The sequence below is a fragment of the Saimiri boliviensis genome, chromosome 4 (genome assembly GCF_048565385.1).
Source record: "Saimiri boliviensis isolate mSaiBol1 chromosome 4, mSaiBol1.pri, whole genome shotgun sequence".
Classification (NCBI taxonomy): Eukaryota; Metazoa; Chordata; class Mammalia; order Primates; family Cebidae; genus Saimiri; species Saimiri boliviensis.
Genome location: NC_133452.1, coordinates 22,422,939 through 22,433,020, shown reverse-complemented (window position 1 = coordinate 22,433,020; position 10,082 = coordinate 22,422,939). Strand labels below are relative to the sequence as shown.

Sequence of the window (10,082 nt, the reverse complement as noted above, 5' to 3'; positions counted from 1 at the left end):
AGGAACTTGGCTTTTCTGACGTGGGTATTTGATGCCTCACCTAGTTCTTGTATTTGCACATTTATGAGTAGGGTCTAAGAGGCTGTGTGTGTGTGTGTGTGTGTGTGTGTGTGTGTGTGTGTTTGTATGGCCTTCAAGGTTAGAAATAGTTTCAAAACTGGGATGCACTCCACGCTGCTTTGCTCCGAAGCTGCAAAGAGGCAAGATCTCAGACTTTACTAAGAGCTCTAATTATGCAGGTTCTTATAAATGAAGGATTCAAGAGTTATAAAGTATATATTCCAATAGCAAGTTTAAACCAGACAAGAAGCACTAAAAATTTTAAAACAAATACATAAAATTATGTTGCCTAAAGAAAGAAAACCAACCACCTCTCCATCATCAGTAGCCATGCAGGTCTTAGGAAGTAGGCTCTGTGAGATCGCTCGTCCTAACTCCAGAATGGGGAGAAACTGTCAGATGGAAAACTGTTGTTTAGTCAATTTGCACTGGTCATAACTTGAGTGATTTCATCGTTGTGATTATATACATGATTTGTACTTGTCTGAAATAGCACTGACCAACATAATTTCACTTGTATGGGGTTATATAACCTAACATTTAGGTGTTAAATTATAATAGCTTTGTGATGTAGAATGAAAAAATAAAAAGTACTCCTAAAAGCTGCCCATTGTTAATTAACAAAATACTGCACCTATCATTTTTACCTCAGGAGACACTAGATTAACCCTTTCCTCCTCTTCTGGAGTGCATTTTAAAATATAGAACTTTCGGGGATTACCAAAGACGAGAGAATACAATTTTTGAAAAATGAATCTTGTTTTATTTTCTATTGCAAACCTAGCCTGTAGCTTGGCTCTCTTTCTGTTAGTGACCTCGAAGTGGATGACTTCCTGAACAGGCCCTTCCTCCCCTTTGTTCCTGCTTTAAAGAAAGAAAGGCCTGTTATAATAGCAATGAATAATCTAATGAATCCTGCTGGCACTCCCCACTGCTCCTTGTCTTTTCTTCTTTCACATGTGTGTTGTCACACACAAGTCTAATGTATACAGCTCAGACATATTAACAGACACCCCCCACCCTGCCTGCCCCCAATTAAGTTGCCAACCGAGCACCTCGCTCCCAGCCACCGGGGAAGAGATTGCCTGTTACATCACTCAAGCCCATTATTCTCATTTCTCCCTATGGCATCTACTCCTTCTGGATGCTTTTTAGCTCATGGTTTAAGCAGAGGCAAGACATATTTTGCATTTTGAGATTAATATTATATATCTTTGACTTTTACAAGGCTAGACACCCTAGGGACTGACATTTAATAGATGTTAATGGAATTTAATTTTTACATGCACTAGGTGTGAACATTTATCTTCTAAAATAGTCTGAAACCTTAAGCGGCACCAAGAAAATTCCATAACAAGTTATTTTTCACTCTATATCCTTAAATCGAGTTACTGAGTGAAGTAGAAAAGTTGTTTTCTCATATTTAGAATTTAAAACCTGAATATAATTATCATTAATTAATTACATGGAGAGGATCAACAGGCATTTTGCCATAGTGATTACCATTGCAAAACAGTTCTAAAATGGTGCCTAAAAAGAAACTTCCTCCATAACCTATTATTCCATTGATTTTCACTAGGCAAGTCATCCCCCTGCAAAATTAAGTGTGGCCCCCAAACGTAATAAATAATAATAAACAGGATAAATATTTTGAAAAAATTTGTATAAAGAAAAAAACTCTAACAAAGCAATACCACTCAAAAGTGACACAAAATGAGAGATAGTCGACAAGGTAACAATGTATTTTGAGTAAATTGTGTGTTCTAAGCCTGCAACTGGAAGCAGAGAAGCCACTTGTGTTTTTCAAGTACATTTTTATCTGGATTTCAAATATAATTGAATTTGAAATTCTGGCTAATATTATCACAGAATTTGGATAATATTACAGATAGAAGAAACATTGCTTCGTATCTTTGCAATCTTTATAATTCATGAACATATAGAAAAACCGATCAGTTTATTCTCTACCTATTTAAAATGCTGAAGTCTCTCCAGTTCCAATTAATGAAGAAAAACTCTTCTTTTTTTGCTTCACTGCCTGACACTGAAGTGCTTACTTAATAAACATTTGATGAGTAAATGAATGATTTTGACAGTAGCCAAGGACTTGCAGCAAAAATGAGGTAATGCAGTACCTTGCAAAGAGCAATGTGAGAGTTCTCGACCCAATTCTGTCAGGAACTAGCTGTGTCGCTTTAGGTAAGGAACTTGACCTCTCTGAGCCTTGGCTTCCTCCTTGTAAATCTGGATGCCGTAGAAGATCTCCAGTGGTCTTCTAGTTCTAAAAGGCTGCCACCAATTATTCTTGCCAGAGTCACTTAGAACTTTAGCCATTAGTCTCCACAGGAGATAGACAAATTTAGCATAGCAGCTTCTAGAACGAAATCTATTAAGAGGTTCAGTACGGGCCGGGCGCGGTGGCTCAAGCCTGTAATCCCAGCACTTTGGGAAGCCGAGGCGGGTGGATCACGAGGTCAACAGATCGAGACCATCCTGGTCAACATGGGATACCCCGTCTCTACTAAAAATACAAAAAATTAGCTGGGCGTGGTGGCACGTGCCTGTAATCCCAGCTACTCAGGAGGCTGAGGCAGGAGAATTGCCTGAACCCAGGAGGCGGAGGTTGCGATGAGCCGAGATCGCGCCATTGCACTCCAGCCTGGGTAACAAGAGCGAAACTCCGCCTCAAAAAAAAAAAAAAAAAAAAAAAAAAAAAAAAAAAAAAAAAAAAAAAAGAGGTGCAGTATGATAAAGCAAGCGTGGAACACAAACCTCAATGGTTCACCCAAACAGGACCCGAGTAAGTGTAGAAGTATACATGAGAAATAGAAGGGAAATCTGGGAAAAAAAAAAAATGTCTGTATAGCTCAGACTAGTGAAATCTCCAGATAGCAGGTTTCCTCTAGAGGTCAAAAGTAAGTATGTGTTATTTATAACTGATTAACAAGTGATTACTTTATTAAAGGCTTCCCTTCCAAAGAGAGCACCAGGATGCTTTATTTCCTAATTGGAAACTGCTTTGCACATAAATAAAGGAGAATTGCCACTGCCTGTCAGGGAAGCACTTTGACAGGGCAAGCTTGTTCTTGTCTGTGTCCTGATTTACTGTATGACCTTGGGCAAGTCGTTCATCTTCCCCCAATCAGTATCCCTAGTGGTAAGATGGAAATAAAAATACTCTGAGTATTCTGCCTTCACTGAGGATTAGTAAGACAAGATGAATGTTCTTAAGCCCCCAGAGGGGAAAAGGCCATATACAAGAAGGCAAAAAACTACAGAATAGTGCTGTTGGAATTTTCATACAACTTGGGAAAGAAAAACACACAATAAAATTCTTGAGCTTTGGGCTGGGCCAGGTGGTTCATGCCTGTAATCCGTTCATGCCTGTCATCCCAGCACTTCGGGAGGCTGATGTGGGCAGATCACCTGAGGTCAGGAGTTCCAGACCAGCCCAGCTAACATGACGAAACCCCGTCTCTACTAAAAATACAAAAATTAGCCAGGCGTGGTGGCGGGCATCAGTAGTCCCAGCTACTGGGGAGGCTGAAGCAGGAAAATCGCTTGAACCCGGCAGACAGAGGCTGCAGTGAGCCTAGTTGGCCCCATTACACTCCAGCCTGGGTGACAGAGTGAGATTGTTTTAAAAAAAAAAAAATAAATAAAATAAAATAAAATAAAATAAAATAAAAATCCTGAGCTTTAAGTGTTTCAGTCCAAAAACAAAAAACTCCAAAACAAACAAACAACAAACAAAACCTCACCTCCTACAATCTGCCCATTTTTTTCATGTTGCACAGTAGTTGAAAGGCTGAAGGTTGATGCTAAATGTATCCCCCCCAGAATTCTAAACCCTTGTTCCATTGGGAACAGTGAGATCGTGGGCAAATTAGTTTTGATGTGTCAATTTCTTCTTCTGTAAGATGTGGGATAATACTACTACTTACCGTATGTATACAGATGTGTGAATAGATGCCTGACATAAAGTAATTTCCCAGTAAATATTTGCTGATAATTTCTGTTTCTTAGCAGCATCATTCAAACTGCTGGAATATTTTCTTTTAAAAAAATCAAAGATCCTTGTGAGATAGTACTGGGATATAAAGATAAACGTGATAAAACATTTGTACTTAAAAGGGGAACTAGTATAAAACCGTAAAGCCCACTGCTTTCTGCTGAATAGAATGAGTTTGGAGGACAGGGACAACGCCTTAAAATGGGGCCGCGCGGACGCGAGGGGGCACTGTGATTCCGCTTTGGCGAGGGAGAGGCAGCAACTCGTGCAGGGCGGGGAGGGCTGCGCGCTTCCAGCATCCTGGTACCCAGGAACTTCGCCACCTACCACGGCGGCTTGGGTGACCCCAGGCTGAGGCCACTCGCAGCTCCACGGCTCTTCAAGTTGATCTCTCCCCTCCCCCTGAGCAGACGGTTCTTTCTGCCAGCTGTTCTTATTTTGAGATTCGTGAGTCCCGGGGTTTGGGAAACCAGACCCCCCGCCCGCCCCAGCTGTAGGGAACGTTTTGGGTGCGCCTATGTCGGGTATTTTCTTGGGCAAAAGGACTGAAGCTGTCATCTGATTCTTTAAGGGGTTCGTGTCCCAAGAGGGGGTTAAGTTCTCTTGGTTTAGAGAAAGAGGGCCCACCCAACCACCCACCCAAAGGCCAAACATACAGCAGATCGGGAAACCACTCTGAAGTCACTCCTTGTCCACCTCCCAAGGTCGGGCGAGAGACTGGCACGCCCCAAGAAGAATCTTCAGAAAAAGGATCAGATCGGGTCCTTAAACAGCTCAGGTGGGAAGCTGAATCGCCCTTCTGCGGAAAGAGGGGAGACAGTACTTGCTCCCACGGTCCTTCCCTTCCCTTAGTCCCAAGAAGAGGTCAGACACCGGGAAATGGGGCCGAGGCGCTTGGTCTGATCCACCTGCCACCTGGATTCCCCAATCGCAAGTGGTTGCTCAGACATTGGCATGATGGGGAAACTCGACTGATTTTGTTACCTCCTGGAGGAAAAATGCCGTGGGCGGAGGTGTCTGAGCGTCCCTTCCAACGCGAGCTGGGTGGTGCTCTATTGATTTCCACGCGATCCCGGGTCGGGAGCGAGAAGATGGGCTCGGATTCCCGGGCTCCAGGACTGAAGGCCTGGCAGTGTCCCCGGGGGCAGAGCCACCCAGGGAGCCCGTGCAGTATACAAGGTGGGGGGCCCGGAGAGGAAGCGCAGCGCAGACGAGGGTGAGGAGCCGGCAGAAAGCAGGGTGGGGGACCGGGTGGGACACACCGACCTAGGACAAAGTACCACCCACCCCAAACTTTCGCAGACCCGGGAGCTTAGGAGGGGAGAGCCCAGCAGCACAGCAGCCTCTCCCGCCGCTCAACGTGCCCAGTTGCAGCGAGGAGGGGCGGCGCGCACGCCGGCTGGACTCGGGCGGCCCCCACGTCGCGCCCACCCGCCGGGCCAACGCGCCGCCACTCGGGTCACTGAGTGGCGGCCCACCGAAGAAGCCAGATCGCCGGGCTCTGGGCTGCCTATGGGCTCCGAGGAAGAAGGATTCGGACACGGATCGGGAAGGAAGGGACACTGAACCCCGCAGCGTCCCCAGCGCGGTGGGGCGGCGGAACGTGTCCTTGGGCTGCCAGCGGGCGCGCAAGCGGTAGTCCTACAGGCTCGGGAAGAAGTGAGCGCGGAGACTTCCACCGGGTAAAGTCGGATTAAAGAGAAATGTGAAAACCAACCCAGGGCAGCCAGCGGAGCCCGGCAGCCTAGAAGCCACCGGCTTCCCGCTGGGAGGACCACAGTGACTGACACGCGGAGACGCTGCGCGGGTCTGCGCGGAGGAGTCGCCTAGCAGCGCGGAGCGGCGGCCAGAGCGCGAGATGCGGCGCACAGCCCCGGGACGGTTCCGGCTGGGAAACCTCGCGGGCCGCGCTGCGCGGCGCTGACCCGGCGTGGGTCCGAGGGGTGTGCCCCGGCCCTCCCGCCTCCGCCTCCTCCCGTGCAGGTCGCGCGCCCCTCCCCGCGGCAGAGGCGGCGGCGCATCCAGGGGCGGCGCGGAGCGGAGCGGCTCGCCCAGCTCAGCAGCCAGTGCCTGCGAGCTCCGCCGCTGCTTGGGGAATTCACTTTGCTGCTTTTCGCTTCTCCCTTCCTCAGGCTTCTTCTGATGGTTTTCTGCCTCCGGCCCGAGTCTTTCCTTTAAAAGGAAAACTTTACGGAGATACCCTTTTCCCCTTGGAGGAGAGGATTAAAAGTTCCCAGAACTGGTACCGCCCTTGCCGTTGGGGCGCTGGGAAGGTGCTCGGCGGCGGGGTTCCGGGTCCCACCATGTGCACCAACATAGTTTACGAGTGGCTCAAAGCGCTGCAGCTTCCGCAGTACGCGGAGTCCTTCGTGGATAATGGCTACGACGACCTGGAGGTGTGCAAGCAGATCGGGGACCCGGACCTGGACGCCATCGGGGTGCTGGCGCCCGCGCACCGCCGCCGCATCCTGGAGGCCGTGCGCCGGCTGCGGGAGCAGGACGCCAACGCCGCCGGCCTCTACTTCACGCTCGAGCCGCAGCCGCAGCCGGCGCCCCTCGGGCCGCCCGCGGACGCAGTTCCCACCACCCGCGGAGGGGAGCCGCGCGGCGGCCCGGCCCAGGGCACTCGCGGGGAATTCCGCGGCCACACGACCGCCCCCCGCAGCAGGGAGCTGGTGAGCTACCCCAAACTGAAGCTGAAGATCATGATCAGGGATAAGCTCGTCCGTGACGGCATCCACCTGAGCAAGCCCCCGTACTCCCGCAAGGTAAGGAGGTGCGGTCCGGGCGACCTGGGGCGCGCGGCGGGAGGGGACCTGGCCCAACCGCCAGTGCGCAGGCTTTGCAGCCCATTCATTCCAGGTGACGACAGACGGAGAGGCCTGGAGGCTTTGGGTATCTGGGACCCTAATCTATGCTCTTTCTGTATTGGCCCATTATTCCTTCCCTCCTGCTGCCTCCAATGGTTGGGAAGACTAGCCCCCGCATCCAGATGTTAACTCTAAACTAGTAACCAAAACTCCACCTCGTCTCTGGTGCTCACCTGTCAGGAATCAGTCTCGCGGTGCTTCTCCTGGTAGCCAAGGGGAATCCCTAATGCCCTCTGTAATAGTTTTGGGTTTGAGGAGTACCAGAAAAATGGTTGATACCTACGTTGCTTTCTACCTTCCTTCTTCTTTTTCTTTTCCTTTTTTGAGTCTTGAGAAACTCCTAAGGGAAATCGGTGAACTCTCTTTAAAGAGTGGAAAGTCAGGCCCTGTCTCTCGCAATTCCATCAAAAACCCCAGGACTGCTGCAAATTTGAGAAGCGTACCATTAACACTAACATTTTAAGGGGAAAAGTGAAGGAAGCACGTGTCAGTCCACTTGACTTCCTGAGCTCGTGTATACTGAAGGCAATAAGGTGCTAAGGACATCGGAGGTAATAGGGCCACAGGACGTGCTTCAGAGGTCTGTGCTGTCACCCGTTTGGTGTATTCTTAAGCCAGATGAGGTGAAGTAGGTTCAACTGTGACTTCCAGAAAGTGTGAGTGGACCTGCATTTGGGAGAGGAGGACCGAGCACCAGGAAGTGAACGAAAGGAATCCTCTGCACAAGTGGCCTCAGGGAAGGAGCCTGGAAGTTTGGAAATGTGGACTGGGAGCCGGGTAATTAACAGAAAGTGGCACTTCACATCAGCTCTGCGTCTAGCTTGGCGTCTATTCCGTTTAGATATCTAGTTGAGGTAGCTGTCAGAGTAGAAGGTCCTGACTTGATAGAGAAATAGACAGCACAGGTAACCCTCAGGGTTGCAGAAAGTGCACAGGAATGTGAGCACCTCAGCTTAAAACTATCAACTTAAAGAGCCCGGGGAGAAAATGATGGCAAAGATACTCAGCTGGTGGGGAACGCAAATCCAACTCCCTAGTAGGAAATGTGGATAACCTCAGTGTTGTGTGTGCGTCTTGGGCCCTGGTAGTATTGCTGTAGAATCTTAAGAAAAGGGTGTATTGCCTGGACTTAAGAAGCTCTGTAAAAAGTAGATAACAATACCTAAGGTAGATGGAGATGAGGGGTTTAATATTATCTGCTACCTTGCAGGTAATATAGGCAATTCAGATAACCTGCTTGACCATGTTAATTGGTTTTCTAAGGAGGATATAAAGAAGGCAGGTTAGGAGGACAGAGTGCTTCAGATTAAACATGTGTTCTGGTTACTCACTCGACTGTGCCACTGATGTGTGCGCTAAACAGGAAAGGAGAGAACACTTTTTCCCAGGCAGCTGCATGTATGTAGGAGTTCCATGTATGTCTGGTGTGGATAGAGAGATCTGGACACAGCAGGTCAAAGGAGATCAAAGCCAGTGGATGTTGGTTATTAGCATCCCAGGAAGTAAGGTGGACTTAGATTCTGAGAGAACGTGAGTACCTGGGCACTCGGCGAGGGCATCGTTCAAGTCCTGGCCAGAAAGGAATGCAGAAAGCAAAGTACGTCACTAGAGCTTGCTTGTTCTTCAGGAAAAGTGCTGTGTAATGGGGCGGGGAGAGCAGGGGCACTGTGGGCTGGAGGTGAGAAGGGTAAGCTTGAAGTGACACATTTTAGTTCTGATTCTTCAAGAGCAAAAGACAGACCTACATAGCAAACTTAGAGACCAGAAAGGATGTGAAGGGGACGAAACGTCACGCATGTGCTTTGCACTGTGGACTCCTGCCTAGATCAGTGGGTGATACGGTGGTGCATTTGCGTTAAGTGCAGTTTATATAGGAAATGCCAAGTTGCATTGCAATACTATTTACTTTCTAAGTAAATAATTACTTCAGTCAACTTTGTTTTAAGGTAAATCCCATAACAATAATGCTTGATAACAAAGATATGCTCCTATTCACTCTATACATATTTAATTTTCCTCAAACTGATGGAAGAATAAAATGAAAACAGAAGTGTTTTTTATTAGCTTCTTCATTGATGCTCCAGTTGAGGACCAAAAAAAAGGAAAGAAAAAAAAAAAAAAGCTGGCGCTGACAAACTTTACTGTGAGAAAGAATAACAGACACTGAAATAGGAATTAAAATATAATTAGTATACACCATATAATGTACACACGTAATTAGCATACATATGTAGCAAACTGAGCATACAAATGTTTAGTACCAGAACATGTTGATCATTCTGGATTTGTTGCTTATATGTGCATTGCCTCTTAAGTTTTGGATAAATTATTGAAGCATTTGTTTTCTGATGTTGCTAGTTTCTTCATGAGCAGTGCTAGGACTTTTTCTTTTCTTATGTGATCCACGTTCTAATTTCTCCACTTTCCTTGGCTTTGTCATGATCAGAATGTGTAGCATTTTTTGTTTGTTTGAGATGGAGTCTAGCTCTGTTGCCCAGGCTGGAATGCAGTGGCCAGATCTCGGCTCACTGCAACCTCCACCTCCTGGGTTCAAGCAATTCTCCTGCCTCAGCCTCCCAAGTGCCTGGGATTACAGGCACCTGTGACCAAACCTGGCTAATTTTTGTATATTTAGTAGAGACAGGGTTTCGCCTTGTTGGCCAGAGTGCTCTCAAACACCTGGGCTCGGGTAATCTGCCTGCTTCATTCTCCCAAAGTGCTGGGATTACAGGAGTGAGCCACCGCATCTGGCCAGAATGTATAGTATTTTTGATATGCATTTGGAATTCCGCTTGGTAGAGTGGGCTTCAGTCTCCTTTGCAGTAATTTGCATCATCGATGCCTATGATTTTGTATTTTGCTGAGAATTTTAGATGGCTTGAAAGTGAATTATGCCAAAGATGATCCAGATAGGGAGAGTGAGTCTCATAGAGAAAGTAAGTTGAGGCATCTTCCTAAGAATCACCTGAAAGGATTGTAGGATTTGATCCAGTAATGGTCAAGGTTATGCGGTTTAGGGATCAGTGAGTTGAAACGTAAATAAAAAGTAAATTTCCTTTTGTTTTCCAAAGGGAAGTATATAGCTTTGAAAAAACAGGAGCTGAGAGAGAGCACCAGGCTTGAAATCAAACATGGTTGGA

The 10,082-nt window shown here is 47.4% G+C and overlaps 1 protein-coding gene across 2 annotated transcripts in view; it reads left to right on the top strand.

Annotated features, from left to right (window-relative positions):
• The first annotated feature begins 4,650 nt into the window (after nucleotides 1–4,650).
• Nucleotides 4,651–10,082, top strand: part of SAMD5 (sterile alpha motif domain containing 5) — a 443,554-nt gene continuing 438,122 nt past the window's right edge. Inside the window, exon 1 of one of the 2 annotated variants that reach the window (XM_074397305.1) lies at nucleotides 4,651–6,840. In XM_074397305.1, the coding sequence (XP_074253406.1) occupies nucleotides 6,376–6,840 (465 nt within the window). In that variant the 5' untranslated portion in view covers nucleotides 4,651–6,375. The remainder of the gene's footprint in view (nucleotides 6,841–10,082) is intronic. The other variant, XM_039467953.2, reaches the window with a different exon arrangement.